This window comes from Schistocerca gregaria, chromosome 3 (genome assembly GCF_023897955.1).
Source record: "Schistocerca gregaria isolate iqSchGreg1 chromosome 3, iqSchGreg1.2, whole genome shotgun sequence".
NCBI classification, from domain to species: Eukaryota; Metazoa; Arthropoda; class Insecta; order Orthoptera; family Acrididae; genus Schistocerca; species Schistocerca gregaria.
In genome coordinates this window covers 862,384,270-862,402,948 of record NC_064922.1, presented here as the reverse complement: position 1 = coordinate 862,402,948, position 18,679 = coordinate 862,384,270, and the positions used below count along the sequence as shown (strand labels likewise).

General features: G+C 41.3%; 1 protein-coding gene across 5 annotated transcripts in view; it reads left to right on the top strand.

The window, feature by feature from the left end:
• LOC126354876 (3-phosphoinositide-dependent protein kinase 1-like) overlaps window positions 1-16,187 on the top strand; it is a 391,140-nt gene extending 374,953 nt beyond the window's left edge. For 2 of the 5 annotated variants that reach the window (XM_050004889.1, XM_050004886.1), the window contains exons 2-9: window positions 6,889-7,156; window positions 7,849-8,004; window positions 8,238-8,480; window positions 9,627-9,798; window positions 10,554-10,839; window positions 11,934-12,248; window positions 15,019-15,171; window positions 15,361-16,187. In XM_050004889.1, the coding sequence (XP_049860846.1) occupies window positions 6,889-7,156; window positions 7,849-8,004; window positions 8,238-8,480; window positions 9,627-9,798; window positions 10,554-10,839; window positions 11,934-12,248; window positions 15,019-15,171; window positions 15,361-15,462 (1,695 nt within the window). In that variant the 3' untranslated portion in view covers window positions 15,463-16,187. Of the gene's footprint in view, window positions 1-1,080; window positions 2,067-3,921; window positions 4,020-5,853; window positions 5,996-6,888; window positions 7,157-7,848; window positions 8,005-8,237; window positions 8,481-9,626; window positions 9,799-10,553; window positions 10,840-11,933; window positions 12,249-15,018; window positions 15,172-15,360 lie in introns of those variants that run through there. The other 3 variants (XM_050004887.1, XM_050004888.1, XM_050004890.1) reach the window with 3 other exon arrangements.
• Window positions 16,188-18,679: the final 2,492 nt, after the last annotated feature.

Sequence of the window (18,679 nt, the reverse complement as noted above, 5' to 3'; positions counted from 1 at the left end):
ACACACACACACACACACACACACACGACAGGGGGGGGGGGGGAGAGAGAGAGAGAGACGGAAACGAATGTTGTCCCTAATATTAATATCCAAGAGAGATCGTTGTTTGTATTTTTGAAAAATGGTTGCTGGAGAGCCATCGGTCTTCCGATGGAAAAATCTCAAAACGGAAAGCGTGGCAGTGTCGAGCCCCCCTCCCCGCCCCCTCCGTCTCTCTCTCTCTCTCTCTCTCTTTCTGTCTTTCTGTCTGTCTGTCTGTCTGTCTGTCTGTGTGTGTGTGTGTGTGTGTGTGTGTGTGTGTGTGTGTGTGTCCAAACAGCCTGTATTGGGTGCTAGATCTTGTCCTCGCTCTGCTGACTCTAAAGGTACACAATGAAATCTTCCTTCTCCAAAGGTATATAATGTAAGGTTATGGTACGCGGAACATGCTCCTTTCATTTCTTTTTGATCTGCAGTCTTCTCGATTACAAATTTCACACCTGATACTGCCTGTTTGTAGATAATCCTGATTTTTTGTCTTTTATCGCTGGACCCCTTTACACGTTTGACGAACTTAAAATGTTTCTAATCGCCTGAGATGCTCCTTTCTTTAAGCCAAACTTTCTGATCTCGATAAGGTAGAAGCTGCCATAACCTTAAGATTTCAGTTACGCCTGTTTCCTCACCTTCCATTTGAGGGTTCAGTCCCACATACTGAGACACATGCTTTGTTTTTTATATGGGCGAAATATTAGAAATTACACTTGCTCCGGAGTTTTAACATGGATAAAAATTTTTGACCTCGCTGGTTCTTAACATAAGAAAAACATTGCTATAGTTTTGCGACTCAGGACATGTAACTAATATACAGCTCTCCGCGTTTTGTTTCCACTTTCTTCAGTAATTACTTGATCACCAGCATGCAGATGTTGACAAACTGTTAGCTTCATAGTTAGATTCCCAAAAGTGCATTATCGCCTTGCCATGTTATTTCCTATACAGATACTAAATGGCGCTGGAGACATACGGCATACCTGTATGATACCTTGGTTTATGTCATTCTCGGACGCGGACGGTAAGTGCTTGCAAAGATTATGAATCATTTGGACATAGTGTCTTAGCCCCTGTTCCACATTTATCCTATCTTTTTCCTGTCAACACGATCATATTCTTCACAACGCAATTAGTTCTCCCACTACTCCGACAGGTGTGCCCCTATCTCCACTCTTTTGTTTGCTGCAGTCGTCTACGGCTGTGTTATCTCTGTGAACGATGCAAGTGCCATGTGTACTGTGCCTCCGGATAAACTGCAGCTGCTTTCTTGGTCTCTCTATCCATTTTGTATGCGGCATCATCCAATACATTCGCGATTACCCATAATTTCCCCACAGCATCTTATGATGACCATATTCCCGTGCTTAACATTGTTTCGGTAATACGTCTCAAAGGACCGTTTCTGAATTTTCCTGTCATGTGGCTGACCACGTCAACCTTGCTTCACTTCCCGCAAAACGAGGAAGGTTGTGCAGTGAGAGACAACTCATACGCAAAGAGTAACTTTCAGACCCGAGTCGTACTGTCTTCCAGACTTCTCTGAATTGTTTTTCTTCAGAGCTAGCCCACAGCGGCTCTTGGACAGCGCCTCGTGACTTTCAGCTTCCTTTTGGCTTCTTAGTGCCTTACGGTAAAGTGATGAGCCATTAAGAGACTAGCGAGAGGAACGTTTGCTTGTTCGTACCTCTGTCTCGCCAGCAGCCTGCTATCAAGGGCAGTTACTAGACGAATGTACGTCCCCTTCTGCCAGTACATTTCCGTGGCTTATTTTTGACAGACAGCTAAACCGTATTTATATTCAGCGAGGCAGTCTGGCGTATCGCTCGTGGGCAAACAGCGATGATTCGTCACATTTCACAGATAGCAGGCCCGCGCGTGTTGATTTTACTCTTTGGTTTGCAAACCGTAAATAAACACCGTTCTCATTGTTGAGTAAGTGCTTCTCGCGTTCTGCTCGAAATTTTAATCTGATGTGCCTCTTTTCAACACGAAAAGGAAACGAAACAGAGACGAGCTGTGATATAATTTCAAATGTAAGTTATAAGTTTTATTTTTGTAGCAAGCGTTTCCCGGATTACATTTTATCTGTACTAAATGTAGATGAAATGTATATGGTTAATTTTATGCAAAGAAAAGCGATCAGCATAATTTTGGTTGTATCTGAGATATTTTACAAACATTATAAAACTCAAGTATTAGTGAATAAACATGTATTTTTCTTCCTCCGCTGACGCTGCACTCGAGTAAATATCTCAATTTCAAAATATCGTAACTGAATGTTGAAATAACAGCGGTTAACTCAAAAGATGATTTAATTTGTATGGTCATAACACGCATCAAAATACTCGTCGGAGATTTTTATTTTGCAGTAAATTTTGTGTTTTTTGTTATTTGTACACAAATGTATTCAGTGTGGAGTAAAACTTGGCCACAACGGATTGCTGACATGGTCACGCAGCAGGGCTTAAATGTACTCAAAATGGGTTTGTATAATATGGACAGAATTTGGTCAAAATATTGTTTCATTAATTAAATTCATTTAAATCCAGGCATTTCGTCTTTCGTAAAGGAAACGCCACGGATCTGCCACGTGCCACTTTGCAACAGGATTCCACCAAACTTCGTAGATAAGATTGATGATACATGCAGAAAAGCTTCCATAACATCAGACCCGCATGTAGGATTATTTCCTCCTCGGTTAAAAAGAAAAGATCTCCCCCCCCCCCCCCCGAATTTGAAATACATATATTTGTTAAAGTTTGCCTAACAATTGGGCATATTCTTTGTCTAATATTTAACTATGCGTTGAACGTAAATCCGTGCTCGCTCGAGACTGATATTGAGCCCCACTTAGTCGCTTTCTGGCAGTCATTTTCTTAAATGCTTTTCAAAATATCGCAAAGGAGCATCCATTGTCAAAATATCGCAAAGGAGCATCCATTGACAGGCTAGGAATCGAATTAGAAGTCAGTTGTCATGTGGTATGAGGAACTAAAGCGAACTGCTTTTGTCGTCCACGTGAAAGTCATACAGAGTGCTCCTGCTACTGTGATGTCAGATGTGCTTGCGCGTCGTAAAAAAGTTAACAGAAAGCTGTAAGTTAATTGATCATTTAGGTGTTAGAGGTTAAAAATATTACCTTCATAAAACACGCCAGGAGAGTTTCATAATTTGTTTTGTTTGTGAACAGGGAGAAAATATGAATTGGTATCTTTGGTTAAGAGTTTATTAACAAAGGTAATGAAACCACGCTGGTGTGGACGTACGTTAACGTTATTTTACGCACGTTTACATAATCATCAATTGAAAATGAAACGTGTGGAAACGCTCTCTCGTAAATTATAAAATTAACATCACTGTATAGAACTATTTCCTACTTTTGCTAATATTATCAAGAAATATTCGCCGGTTAGCGGGAGATTTAAATTTTAAAAACTTGTTTGGTGTCCATGGTTTTTATAAACTATTACCGCCCCCCCCCCCCCCCACACACACACATAAACAAATATGCTGCCCTAGGCAGTTGCACAGTTTGGCCCTCCTCCCAAATACGACTCTGCAAAACGTCTGCGGCATCGGGATATTGTACATTTAAACGTTCAGACGGTTAGATCGTACAGTACGTGCTTAACAGTAGTATTGCTACGTACTGCAAATACGTACAGTAGCAGGCTGGCTTCCATTATTTGTTAGGTGCAGACGTAAAGTACGCTTCCAAGGCGTGTAACGGAGAGTTCAGTGCATAAACCGAAAGACGACAACGATAAACGTCAAAATTCGCAATCTGCGGAGGAGCAGCGAGCGCGGGCCCCGATCCGTTGGGAGGGGGTGTGACGTCAATGTCACGTGACGCGGCTGGCCTTTTGCCTCCCGTCGAGGCTGACTCGGCAGTCAGTGCGTTCGAGGCTGGCGTGGAGTGCCGTGAGTCGCTCTCTTGCGTCTTCATGTCTCTGCGCTGTAGCCGCGGGGATCTGCTAGTCGAAAAGGTAACGGCTGGCGCTAGCTTCGCTATGGTTGTGCTCGTGTCCACCCTCGCTGCCGGTGAAAGCTGGAAGCCGTTGCTGGAATTTTACAACGTACTGTGGTGTACGGGCAGCAGCGATGAAAGTCCTAGTTAATGTAGCGTTCCAGGAGTTACGTAATATCAGGTGCCGCGGAACTGAGACCAGTCTCCATTACTAGCTGAAATATTTGTCGAAGCTTAATGTGCCAGCGTTTGAGAGGTGGTTTCCGCAGGTCGCACACATGACGTAGCAAAGGGCTTTTGATAGTGTCCTCTGTAATTAAAATTCTTAACAAAACTTCATACCGTTTGCTGGGATAGATAGGTCTCTCTCTCTCTCTCTCTCTCTCTCTCTCTCTCTCTCTCTCTCTCTCTCTCTCTCTCTCTCTCTCTCTCTCTCTAGCAGCAGCGCGCACAGCTCCGTCAGGATCGGCTCTCGCTTATCAGGTAACAGATAAGACTTCCGCGTGCACTTTGGAAACTTCCCGATGGCGCGCGGACTTGTTTACCGCTCACGCGCGGGATGTTCACGTGCGCGGCGGCTGAAGCCGAGGTCAGCGGGTTGAATGTCCAGCTGAGCTGTTCCTTCCCCGTTACATTCCTGGCGTTCCGTGACAGCCGGGGCTTCTCATTTGTAAGCGACGCCGTGATGGGGCTCTCCGTGCCAGGCCGCAGTGGTTAGCTTATCCTGAGGCTTTTCGTCTGCATTGAAGTCGACAGCTTACCGATGCGCAGCGATTATATTAAATTTCACAAAGAATCGATATTTTTTGCACATATTTAGGGGAAGGTGCCCATGGCTTTCTGGAGGAAGCGCGCACGTCTACAGCAATTAACAAACGCGATTTTTTCCCCCAAGTCGCATTAAAAGCGTGTACTGCTATGTTCATACCAGCAGAGTTTCCTTTGCGTCAGCCTTGACCGGCGTGGATACGTAAAATGTAAAACTTGATGTGGTCTTCCGTACAAAAAATTACGCCCCATTGCTACATTTTAATCCGACACGATTCTGTATCACTCGGTTGATCATCCTGTCTACTCGTGTAATCGTAAACATTTTTCTGTATCACATTTCAAATGCTTCTGTTCTGTTGTCTATAGCGTTTGTCGACGTTTCGGTATTATGCTACACTCCAGATAAATACTTTCCATGAAGCTTTACTTGGTATGTAGTCCTAAGTACATTTTGATACCTTCTGTTCTGCCGGAGTCAGTTATTTTGCTGCCCAGATGACAGAACTCATCCGCTACTTTCAGCCTCTCATTTCTTGAGTCACGTGACGTATATAGACTCTGCTCCATTGCCTCCACTAAAATTTGATTCTGAAGTACTGATCTAAACTACTTCTCATCGACGTTATCGGCTGTATGTTCGCTATCGGAAGTGGCTTTCGACCAGTCCTCCTTAGGTAGCCCTAAAGCTTGCACTTCAGCCTATCTGACGTGGTCCTGGGGTAGTTTACTTACGCCAGCATTCGGTGGATTTCTCAGTGTAGTGTAGTTTTCTCGGAGTACCAGCTGTTGCGCTCGCGACTACCACCAGTTGCGGTAATGTGGCCGCCTTGCCGGGAACGCGCCGCCTCTTAGTTACAGACCCGGCCAGTGAGCCGACAGCCGAGCCTGTCGCGTACTGTTACGTTAGGTGTGGGCAGCTGGACTAACGGGCCGCCAGTTGTGCCAGTGTGGCAGAGACCTTGGCATTTGTGCGCTCATCTGGCGCTGCGGAGCCTTCAAGGCGCGGCTATCGACCGCTGCTCGCCGTGACCCCTGACCTTCCGCACCGTGGCCGCGCGTTGCGGCACTATAGACGAGTACTGTACTTCTGCCGCACCCGACTATCCTCCCTTCCCTGCCTCTCTCCTGGAAGCAGGTGCACTTAGTGCAAGGCATGCGCCGTGTCGCGGCTTAACCTTCGAGGGACCAGTGTCAGTAAGGAGTGCTCTGCGATGCAGTAAGTAGGTGGGTGTATCGCATATCTAGTAGCACAGTTACTATCGTATGGGATATGTCTGTAGATGTGCGATGGGCAGTAGCAGAACCTGGCACGTTATTGGAGTGTCAGTGTTAGACAGAAACTGCCCCTTGGGAGCGTGTTACAACCGCCAGTCTTCAGAATACACGAGAACAATTCGTTGTATAAGGTCAGCGTCCCTGCTCAGACAATGCTGTTATATACAGGTTAGTAAGAAACTGCAGGAAGACTTGAAGGCAATTTTCACTCTGTATAATAAGCAGCAGGCCTCTTAAATTCGGGGTAAATGCAAGACGGTGCCTTTTAAGAGAGAACACCTTATTTAGGGATAATACTAGAAAGCGAATGGATGAAATTAATGTTTGCAAGGATTTTGAGAAATAAGTGTCTAAAGGAAATAGCAGACATTAAAGAGACTTAAGCACGTGCTGCGAGAATCTTCACAGGCCAGTACAGCCCATATGCAAGAGTGGCATGCTTGGAGAACTCCAGTGGGGAATCTTAGGAAAAAAGACCCCACACGTGCGATGATAGTGCTGTTCCGTAGTATCTCACTTGAGGATCCTGAGAACAGGCAAGTGTAGAGAGATATACTAAGATGGTGTCGTTAGCTGACGACAATCTCAAGTTGTACAACTTAATGTACACCATTTTTAATGGTACTGAATAGTGAGAATAAATTTTTGTGACAATTTCAAGTAATGTTACTCTACTGCACCTCTCATTTGGACATCAGGTCAGGTGCAGAGGCACAAAGGAATCGCACGCTTCTGATGCAGTTTACTGTGTCTGTAGGAACCTGATTGGTTGAATATTAAGATAAAGATTTATGTTTTACGCATGTGACGGTAAGTTCAGAGTTGGCTTTTCTTCTTTACAGAGAGTGGCTACTGCAAACCCAGGAGCCATGCCCCCAGTGAGCGTGTCGGTGGCAGTACCGGTGGCAGTCGGGGGTGGCGGTGGCGGTGGTGGCAGGGTGCCCCTACAGGAGCCTCCGGCTGCGGCCTCGCCGCCACAGGGGCAGGGCAACGCCGCCCCTGCCGTCAAGCGCACGCCCAACGATTTCATCTTCGGCAAGGCTATTGGCGAGGGTAGCTTCTCCACCGTCTACCTCGCCAAGGATATCCACACCGGCAACGAGTATGCCAGTAAGTGAAACTGAAATTACTGCACTTAGTACCTTCTGTACTGCAGAGTTTTGAGCAGCTGATAGAAATTGTCTAATGATTTCAGAAATAGGGTTTTAAGAAATCTGTGGCTGTTACATAGAAGAATTAACCTCTTTTTGGATTGGTCAGTAAAGATTTCATAAACAAATTGCCATTTGTTAACTTGTTGGGGCTAGCCTTAGGATGTTGTTAAACATAAATGCTTCAGTTATTAAGGTACTCTTTGTATTGATGTAATATGGTTCGTAGTATTGTGTATTTTATTTCCACTCAATGCTCTTCTTTCACCAAAGATTAGGTGACAGGTTAACCAGAAATGTGTAATGTATGATGATCAGTTAATAAAAAAAATTAGCAGACAAGGGGATTTCAGTAGAAATTCTGTATCTTAGATTTGTATGTTAGTCAGTAGTCTATTAATACACTATTGTCAAACATTCTGAGAAACTGCTCTATTAGTCATATTCTGTTTTCACAAAACATTTTACTACTTGAAATAGTTCAATGTTCTGTATTACTCTTGTGCCACATCCCCCCCCCCCCCCCCCCACCCCCACCGTCCGAAAAAAGGCCATGTCTCACAATCCTAGAAGCTCATTTCTTGTTCCTTATGTCATGTTGTGGTAGTCAATAAATGGATAAAAGGTGATAGTTATTTTTATCTGTTACAGTAAAAGTTTGCGAGAAGCGTCACATAATCCGTGAGAAGAAGACAGAGTATGTTCAGCGAGAGAAGGAGGTGCTTCACATCCTGAGCTGCAACAAGAAGACGTCTGCTCCATTTTTCACCAAACTGTACTGCACCTTCCAGGATGTGGAACGGCTCTGTATCCTTTCTATCGTCATAGAAAATTAACTTACAGAAATGGGTTGCTTTAAGTCGGTGTTGTAATGATAAACTCGGTTCAGAATTTTAACCAGTGTTTGCTTTAAATTCACTCTTGTCATGTAAGAAACAGTGTCGGTTCCCTCACTGTGTATAACTTGAAGTTTCTCAAAACTTGTTTTCTACTTTGATCGTTCACACACAGTGCTGTATTTCCTTGACTACGTTATTTAGATTTTGTGCTAACATATGCGAAGAATGGTGAATTGCTACCGCATATAAACAAAGTTGGTTCATTCGATATTGCGTGCACGAGATTCTACGCTGCTGAGATTTTGCACGCTTTGGAACACCTGCACAGTTTGGGCATTATCCACAGAGATCTAAAGCCAGAAAACATTCTTCTGGATGAAAAAATGCATATCCTCATTGCAGATTTTGGGTCTGCCAAGATTGTCAATCGGAAGGAAGTGGAAGGTAAGTTTTAGGAATTTCTTACTTGCAGTCAAAAGGACAAGTCGCAAATGATGCAACACTCATTTTATTTCATGAAGAGTTAGTTATGAAAAATAAGGTTTTTCAGTAAATGTTCTATACAAATGGGCACATAATTTTATTTTAAAGTCAGTATTCTCAGTTCTTGGTGGAGCAACTGGGATATACTTTAACATACAAAACCTGTCGGAAAGCCCAGCTCCATTATTTAGTTCTAGTTAATGTTCATATTTCGTAAAGGTATCTGGCATGTGCTGAAACTAAGAAGCAGGGGGGCCAGAATCTTCTAATGCAGTGTACACATCAATCTTCTTGATGTACATAGTAGTGCAGCCTGGCACAAAAGTGCCACCTGAGACTTTTCATCCCGGAATAACAAATCCAGGTCACCTTGCCCCAGTCTCGGTACATTCCTCACATTATTTTGTGAAAAATTTTTGCTTCAACCTTGTTTGTTGAAGAGCTTTCAAATCCTGTGAATAAAAAAAAAAAGTTCCCATAAGAAACTATGCTTACAACAACATTGCAGTGATAAGCCAATCAATTTCAGTGCGCTACAAATAAGTATGCGCTTCATGATCATCTACCAAACACATTTCAGTATTTAGAACTGTTCAGGAGATGATAGCTGTGTTAAGTCATATAACTCCCTATGCATGTTAAGTTGTGAACACAGGAGCTTATGTAATCCTTTCGCCGATTTAGCCATTCCCAGAGCAAACAATTTCCTAAATTTTGAGGAAAGGCTAGTTTGTTTATGGTAGTAGTTTGAACTCATGGCTGTTGAGTGTGAAAGTTTCTGAAATTGTCTTGCATTCAGGGATTACTCATCTGCCTGTTCACACAAAGTTTATTGGAGTTTTCTTTGATGACTGTTCTCCTTCCATACGTAACTTGCGAGCAGTCTTCGCTCTCACTCTGTTAGGGCATCATTCTCCCCCCCCCCCCCTTTTTTGTATTCAGAATTTTCTCATCATTATATACATTAAACTAATTGCAAACACCTTTCATACATATTAGATCACTTATTACAAAATCATTTAAGTCCTTTTATTACAAAATCATTTACTGTCCCTGATAATCTTGTTCTATTTGTATTTTCATCTCTGTTTATTTTTTGTTTCACAGATCAAAACAAGGATAACCCTAACTTCCGTCGCCGCAACAGCTTTGTGGGCACAGCGCAGTATGTCTCACCTGAGCTGTTGACTGACAAGTCGGCCTCCTACAGTTCGGATCTCTGGGCCCTCGGTTGCATCATATACCAGATGGTGGCTGGACTCCCGCCTTTCCGATCAATGTAAGTTCTCTCAGTGGACACATACCCTTGTATAATTTTTTTTTTATTTGTTTAGTGATCTTAACATGCAGTTCATATTTTCACATCTCATTAGGTAAATAACAGTAAGTGCAAGAAAATAATAAAAATAGGTTCACTGCATTAAATATTGTTTTTTCAGTTCGTGTAAAAAAATTTAATGGTTTCTCACACTGTTTTAGAATTTTTAAGCAGAGCAAAATCCTTTACTTTCATCCAGACATATCCTCAGCTTGTACACTAGATCATATGTACCGTTGTACTGTATAATTTTCTCCTGTAGGTACGCTAGCTAAGTTTTTAGTCTGTGTATAATTTTGCCAGTTTTATAACCGTGCCTGGAAGCATACAAATTCACTCTCATTTTCACCTTTATTTTTCTGTAATATATGTATCTGAAGTCCTGTTGTATAGCTATTCATTGCTACCACAGTACTCGTACACGTTTTCAAGATTGGTATCACATATTCTGGTGTCATCTTAATATAGCATTGTCACGGACTCCAATGAGGTAAAAGTAGGATCTTTTATATATGCTCTGTATAACTTGATACAGTCACTCTTAGGAATATTTATATGTAATGACTGTTTCCGAGTGTTACAGCTAGACTAATGTTGGTGTGTAGCATTCTCCCATACTATTAGTTTCCTTACGAGGAATATTATCAGGGACTACAGCATATGCTTCTATTACTTAACCAGTGAACTCATACTGACGAGTTTTACTTCTATTTCAGGAGCGAGCACCTTATATTCCAGAAGATCGTGAAGCTGGAGTATGTGTTCCCAGACGGTTTCAGTGCTCCAGCCAGAGACCTGGTGGAGAAGCTTCTGGTTCTCGATCCTGTGCAACGGTTAGGGGCTCGTGACAGGCCTGAGGATGGGCACGGGTACCCTTCGTTGAGAGCACATGCGTTCTTCAAGGGAATTTCTTTTGAATCGCTGTATCTGCAGACACCTCCGCAAATCTACCCCTACCTCCCGGGAACGTCAGAGCACGAGGAAATGCGGAGCCACTACAGAGTGAGTGTTTTGCTGTGTGTGTGTATTTGGAAAGTTATGGAAAACCTTTATAGTTACTATTAGACAAGGTGAAATGCAGATTCCACTCTATTTGGAAGATTTGAAAGCACAGAAGTGAGATACAGCACATATCAGAATTCTATCCTTTAAATGGAGAACTGAATTGAAAAGACAATGTATATTGAAGGTTTTGGTCAATAAGTATTATAAAGTATAGGGCAATTGTTAATAGGCCAGCATAGAAAACTTGTCATCTGATACTTACTTACATAAGAGTGAGTTGCAGACAAATTGTTCTGTTTATTTTGGTTAGTAACTAATACTTTCAGGCTTACTAGCTTTCCTAGTAACCATTGATTAGTGTCAAAAAGTGTGGAAGTAATTGAAGTTGAAAACCAAAGATAAAAACAACTGCACAGAATCTTTCGGCACAACAAGGCAGGAAGTGTGATAGTGCTCGTAACTCTCGTATCAAATACACTAACGCAGTGTGTGGCATTTATGTACAATACTGTTGTCATAGGACTATGTAGTGAACACAAGTTTAAAGGGTGCAAATCACTATGTAAATGGTGGCTATTGTATGAGGGGCGCAAATCAGTGCCAATATTGTTTGGGCTTAAATTGCTAATAATGTGTAAAAGTGGATACAGTTTTATTGTTTCTTACACTAGGGAAGATAGGTTTCTATATAATAGGCAGGACCATGGTAATCTAAAGGTGTTCTCAGGATACAGTAGCATGCAGTTGCATTTTTTAAAAAGTGTGGGACCAAAACACTACAGATCTAAGACACTACATTACACAGGTTGTATGAATATTGCATGAAAAGTCGTGGACACTGCAGCAGAGGAAAAGAGTACGGAGACATAAATTATCAAGAAAATATGCATTCCAAAATAGTACTTAAAACCACTAACAGCTGTACGTCTACACAGAACGCATGTGAACGTAATTCTTAGAAGAGACATTCTGATACGAGGAAGAGTATTTTAATTACAAATGTTTTTCAACTGAAAAGCACCCGACAATTGCTTTGTCTGAGATATCCATTTATAGTAATTGTTTGCTGAGATCGTGTTTTCTCTGTGCAGGTGCCTGATCACTTGGAGCCCGGGCTGGACGATCGGCAGCTGACGCGGCTTCTCGGCCTCGACCTGAGTGGCGCGGTGGAGCCCGTGGCGGAGAGCCCTGCGGAAGACGGGAGAGAGTCGCAGACCGAGCAGGAGGGCCGGCCGCAAGACGTGCCTGCGGTGCGCCAGCAGCAGCAGCAGCGGAAGCGCGCAGTTACGGACCTGTCCCCGGCAGAGGTGCGCCGCCGCACGGATCTGCAGGCGAAGGAGAGCAAGTGGCACAATCTGGTGCAGGGGAACCTCATCCTCAAGCAGGGGCTCGTCGATAAGAGGAAGGTGAGCATTGCTTCAGCCATAACTTTTTAAACTTTTATCTGAACCTCCACCCTTCTGTCACTACCTGTTTTCCTCCTATCTTCTTGCCCATGTTCTTCTTCCTACTTCCCTTAGTACCACGTCATAATTTAGATGTATCTCCATTTTTTACTAGAGAGCCTCTGTTTAATTCGTCAAGCCTTTAACATAAAACCCAAGTTGTTTTTATTATTTTGTCAGAAACTTAAGATCCAGAGTATACCCAGGTAACTTGAGAACAGACCTCCGAAAAATAAAACCCCACTTGCACTCGTTTTCAGTCGTGATAGTTACGTGTGTGTTTACTAGAGAGCATCCAGTACCACATTCGTATCCCGGCTGTCGTGTTTCGGTCGAGGTGGCTGCCACTAGATATCGTCTCTACTGTGTGCAGCTTTGGTTACTTGATAACAAAAGGTGTGCTTTCGGCATCTCTCCTGCATCATTGGTTTGACAGTACTTAAAAAAAAATGACTGTAGTGATTCTAAGTTTGACATTGAATTTAGTGACTTAGAAAGTGGAGGAGGGTGTAATGTTACTTCATGACAGACTGAAAGTGAAAATGATGGCAGTTAGTCAAGTGAAGAGTGCTTGCCAGTGATACGAGGTAAATGCACTGACTGTGCTCCAGACCTTGTCTCTGAGATTCATGTTCACAGGAAACTTTTGTGTAGTACATGGTTAAACAGCACAATTACACAGAAACTAAAATTGATTTCAAGTCTCAGGATATTTTAATCAGTCTGGTGGATGAATATACTCAGGATTTTATTACCGACAATTTTCAAAATTTTGTAACTCATTATTTTGAGCTATAAAAGCCATCTTTAGCTGCCCAAATGTAATATCGTTCATTATAGAATATTTTTCATTAATAAGACTTCTTGGGACATGGTAAAAAGATCAGTATGTTAAGGGTTTTTTTGACTAGTTGGACTCTCGTAGGTGCTGAATCTTACTCCTATTCTTGAATGCGTACCAGAGTGTGTGCAGCCACAGAGCAGACTTGATTACGCTTATGTTACGTAACATGGAGCAATTCAAAGAAATGTGACATTGAAATGTGGAATTTTACACAGGGAAGCATTCACACATGTGCAAAAAAAATAGTCCCGTTGCTTGTCAGCAATGAACAGCTACAATGCAAGATGGCTTTCTACCTCAAAGGCTGAACTGAACTGAGCAGATGCCAAATTGGAATACAGCTTTCGATGCTGAAGTGCCATATTTGGTGATAAGTATTAGAATTGTGAACTATGAAAGCATCCTGTTCGGAGACACCAGTTATTGGATACAAGGGTCATTCAATAAAAAACCAAAATTTTTTTAAAGTAATCTATTATGTGAATGGAATGCAACACATACACCAGTGCTGTATAAGCTTCACAGTTCCACGTATGAAGAATTATTAGCCGTGTGCGCATAACCAGTTATATGCACTGCTGACTGGATGGCATCATCAGTGAACCTTGAGTCACTGGGAGTCAGTGGGTTAAAAGTGTGAAAACTGAAGGTGCCATGTCTGGGGGGTATGGGGGTGGGGCAAGCAGATCATCTTCAGGACACACACACACACACACACACACACACACACACACACACACACACACACACACACACACACACCTACCTTTCATTTCTAATTTCAAATGTGTTGGAACCCTCCTTGCTTACATCTCACATTTCATTGAATGTCAGAAAGTTGCGAATAATAACGGGCTGATCCGAAAGTAATATTCTTCACTTAAGTAATATTGCACATTGGTTTTCCCCATATCAACTTGTCATCTTTTGCAATGTTCTTCTCCATGATGACACAGAGCATCCTGGGCATGGAGAAACTTCAGCATGTGTTACACCCCTTTTGGACTAACTGAACACTATTAACCTTTGTTGTCATATTACTCTGCCATCTCGCAGCGAATTTAGATAGGTTTCAAGCCTTCATATAACGCAAATCTATTGACACTGCATTGCTCCATGTTGATGCAAATCGACAAGGGTGCTGCCATCTTGCTTCACTGATTCCCAACACCTCATTTGAGCTAGGTGCACCAGCCCTGTCTGATCATTTCTAGGACACCACCAAACAAAACAAAGACGACAGACTTTGTCAAAATTTTTCTATTTTTTTATACAACTTTTCTGGTTATTTATTGAATGGACCTTGTACAAACATTAAGCTACTGCTAAGATGTATGTTTGGAACCTCGAGGATTTTCACTCTGCTGTTGTTTTTTCACTCAGCTGATGTCTGTGTGCACTAATAGTGTAGGAATGCAAATAATACTCAATGCACTTGGAAGCTATGAAGGTAGTAAACTGCTGATCACACTTGTTTGGTGTAGACTTGCATAGTTGGTATTGTGCTACCTTCATAATAGTGGGAACTGTCTGATTACTACTTGCACACACATTTAATTCCTTAGAAATGTTTGAAACTTCATTTGATAGAAAAGAAGTGATACCTTGTTTGAAGGAAATTGAGTGTTTTTGACGATATCTTGCCAAACTTAGAATCCATTGACACACATGAATTTACAACAGTTACATGGTGCATATCCATTTTCAGAAACAAAAATGAATTGTTTACACCAGATTCAACTGCCAAGTGCTTCTGTTGAGTTGCGATTGCAGATCATTTTATGTGAGATGACAGTTTGAGTGAATGAGTTTAAATATGACCTGTTTTGCATAAAATGTTTGCCGGGTGCTGACTGCTCTGATTCCATTTGTGCCTGCTGTTAACAGGGGCTGTTCGCAAGGAGGCGGATGTTGCTGCTGACTCTCGGACCTCACTTGTACTATGTGGACCCAGTCAACATGGTCCTCAGGGGTGAAATACCCTGGAGTCCTGAGCTGAGGGTTGAACCAAAGAATTTCAAGATATTTTTTGTACATACGGTAAGTAATAACAGTATCATGGCAAGCCAAACGATCCTTGTCACAGTTCTAAGATTTTGCAAGATGAATTACTGGCAAATCAAGTCTGCATTTATGCAATGAATTAGACCAAGGTTGATTTTAATGTAAGTGGCAATCTTACTTCCCAGACAAACATGATTTGCTATGTAATTTTTTTTTCTCTTACAGCCGAACAGGACCTACTACCTGGAAGATCCAGAAGGCTACGCCCTGGAGTGGTGTAAGGCCATAGAGGACGTTCGGATACACACGTATGGTCTACAATCGTAGAAGATTAGTGTAGTGACTTGGAGTGCAATCCGAAGGCTACAAAGACTCAACTTCGGGTTGTATACCCTAGGCAAATTTCATTTGTGATCTTTAAACTGTTTTTTAACTCTTGTTGGAAGTGTTGAATGGTTACATAAGAGTTTAAACAGATGAAAAACTATTTAAAGTGTTAGTGTACGAACACAGTGGAGATTCCTTCAACGTGAGACTTTTTTAAGTGACATTGGAGACTGCAGTTGACTGAGCAGCGTTAATTTTTCAGTGCGAATGAATACGTGTGTGTGTGATAGTAATAAGACTCATTTTTTTTTATTTATACGTTTTCCTAAGTAGTGATTGGAGAGAATGCAGAGGATGACAGTTTTGTATGTATTGCTGTAGCATATGTGTTAATTTATTTACATTTTATAGTTAGCTGAACTGCAATAACTAAAGAGGGCCTTCACAGTCTGTCACATGTTTTTATAATGTTTGTGATCTCTCTTCACTGTCACTATTTATGCTCTTGTTTACTTTTGTGACACAGTTTTGTGTTGGACACTGAATAATACATTGTGGCAGAAGCCACCAACTGTCAGTATTACTCTACTGTATGTTATTCGAGTGAAGAACTGTTTTTGTTTATTACTTCCTAACTCAATTAAGGTTGTATATCTAGTTTTGTGCTGTGTCAGTATACTGTCATGTAAACAACTTAATTTATAAATACAATGTATTCAAACTTAGCTTGTTATCTTTCTTTTCCAGTGTAGATAAAACCTTGAACCCTATCCTGATGTCATTTTATTAATTGACACGTACTGACAGTCATTAAATATCTGCATACATAAATTAATTAAAGTTGAACAGTCATGGGAGGCAACAAAGAAAAAGTGAGGTGTTAATCACATGCTTGTGATAAGTTTCTTGACCTCTATCCAGGACTTAACTGAGGGCATCTAATGCCAGAGTCCACTGCTTTACCCGCTAGACCAACATGCCCAGTCATAATAGTACTCAAGTGATTTCAGTGACGACAACAAACCAAAATTTCACTAGTGAAATGGTAATGAGATGGTATAGCTACTGACTACTTTGTTTCAGGAGGCAATCGTGCACCAGACTGATACTATCCTAATGATGTGTATATGAGGTGCTATTTCCACACAGATGTAGAAGAAAGAAGAGTGATCAATACCTGAAAGACTGTTGTTTTGGACCTTGCACTTTCTAACAACCATTAAAAATCAGTTCACAATTACTTCCAACATTAATGACATATTAACGCCCATTCTGAATCTCTCTCCCACTCAGTAGCTTGCATCTTACAATATAAACAATTGTGGTAGGATGCACAAATATTAATGAAACATTGAAATCATAATCTACTGAATTACATATAACAAAATATACCTGAAAATTGAATATTTGGGTGCACATTCTTACAGAAGTTTCTCATAAAGGCCAACATTATTTAAAGTCTGTATTCTTGATTCAACTAAATTTTGTACATATTTAAAAGTGACTGAACAAGATGCCTCAAAACCATCGGGCAACATTTTGACACTATTGAGTTTCAAAGCATTTGGAATTTTTGAAGTGTCAGATAAAAACAAATTTGAATGTATCAATTCAACAGGAATGCTACAAGCATACTAAAATGTCCAGTCTACTGTGTTTAAAGCTGCTCTTCAGAACTCGTTTGCCACATTAAAATTTAGAATAGCCCATCACATGCGTCTTAATCCCTTACTATATTTTCGTAATCAGTTATGTGCATAACTTCCACATTACTTCTCTTGCTTTTTATTTTTCTGTTTGTCTTTATCTTATACGTTTTTAGTGTTCATCCTTGATTTTTGATTTCTCCCTGTTAGATATCAACAACGTGGCATTGTAACAGCTGTTACAGTATGTAGATTCTTCGTCACAGTACATCCTCTCTCTTCTTATCCAGGGTTGCTTCATTTGTGCCTCCTTATCTCTCTAGATTGTGGTTGTTCCTGTTTAAGGCATAACTGCCGTATGACTTGAGAAGCTGCTTAGGAAATGTAAGAACCATCTTTCAGGGCAGAACTATAAATGTTATTTCGCTTGCTAAGTGTTCCTCCCTTGGAGATAATGCACTGAAACATGTTCAAGTAAGAGTTACAAAACTAATCATTCTTCTTATTGTCAGTCTGTGAATAGAACAGGAAGAAATCCCCTGTGGTAAAACACAAAATATCTTTTGGTGCATACTTCATTGGTTTGCTGAGTGTAGATGTAGAGGTGGATAATCATAGTACATGGAGTCCTGTTTTGTTCTTATATATAAAACTATATTGCTGCTTATATCTCTTTCACTGCTATTACCACACACATCACTGCTGCAAAAATTGCTATGTTTGATTGTAATACATTGTGAGAGTTCTTATTCTTTGCTCATTAAACATCCAAAGTAACAAAGGTTTCAGTTACTGAACTGTGTACAATGTGGTAGTGAATTTGATGCTCGTTTGCTGTGGGTGCAAGGAGAATGTAACTACTTCCTGACAACAGGAACACACACTTTTCCAGAAATGCATGTGATCATTGCACTGTTGATAACTGAGAAATTAAATGATAAAAATTATAAGTGAACAAATTCTGGAAGACTATCCTCAGCATTTCCAAGTGAACTTCATGTCAAACTATAGGGACAGCAACACATGGAGAAATTGCGTGGACAGTAAAAATGGAAAATGTAACACCAAAGTATGACCTTTGAGAGCCGGATTATTGAGTCTGGAGAAAGAATGAAGAGCAAACAAGATGCTAGTAAGCAGAAACTGCTTTTCAAGTAGGTGTAAAAAGCCTTGCTAATTATTTCTCACATGCTGCACCAGCAAGCTGTGGTGCTAGGTTGCGATGAAAGTGTGATGTGACGAGGAGGACATTTGATGAGGTAAGTAATGAGTAAATAGTTACTAGTTGGCAGAACTGATATACAACTTGTGACAAAGATTGGTGAATGAAGTCAGAATGGTCTATTGGGCAATACTTGATTTGTAACACAGCACCTGCCTAGCACCTTGTGTTGACAACCTTCCCCCACCGTAGTTCAGTTGAACATTGCGTGTGTACCCTATTGGATGAAATACTTGTTTAGTGCATTGGTTCTGGACTGAGAACAGGACAATGAATGAGCAAAGGATCAATTTAAAGTTTTGTTTTAAGCTTTGCAAGACACCGAAAGAAACGCGCAATGCTGGTACAT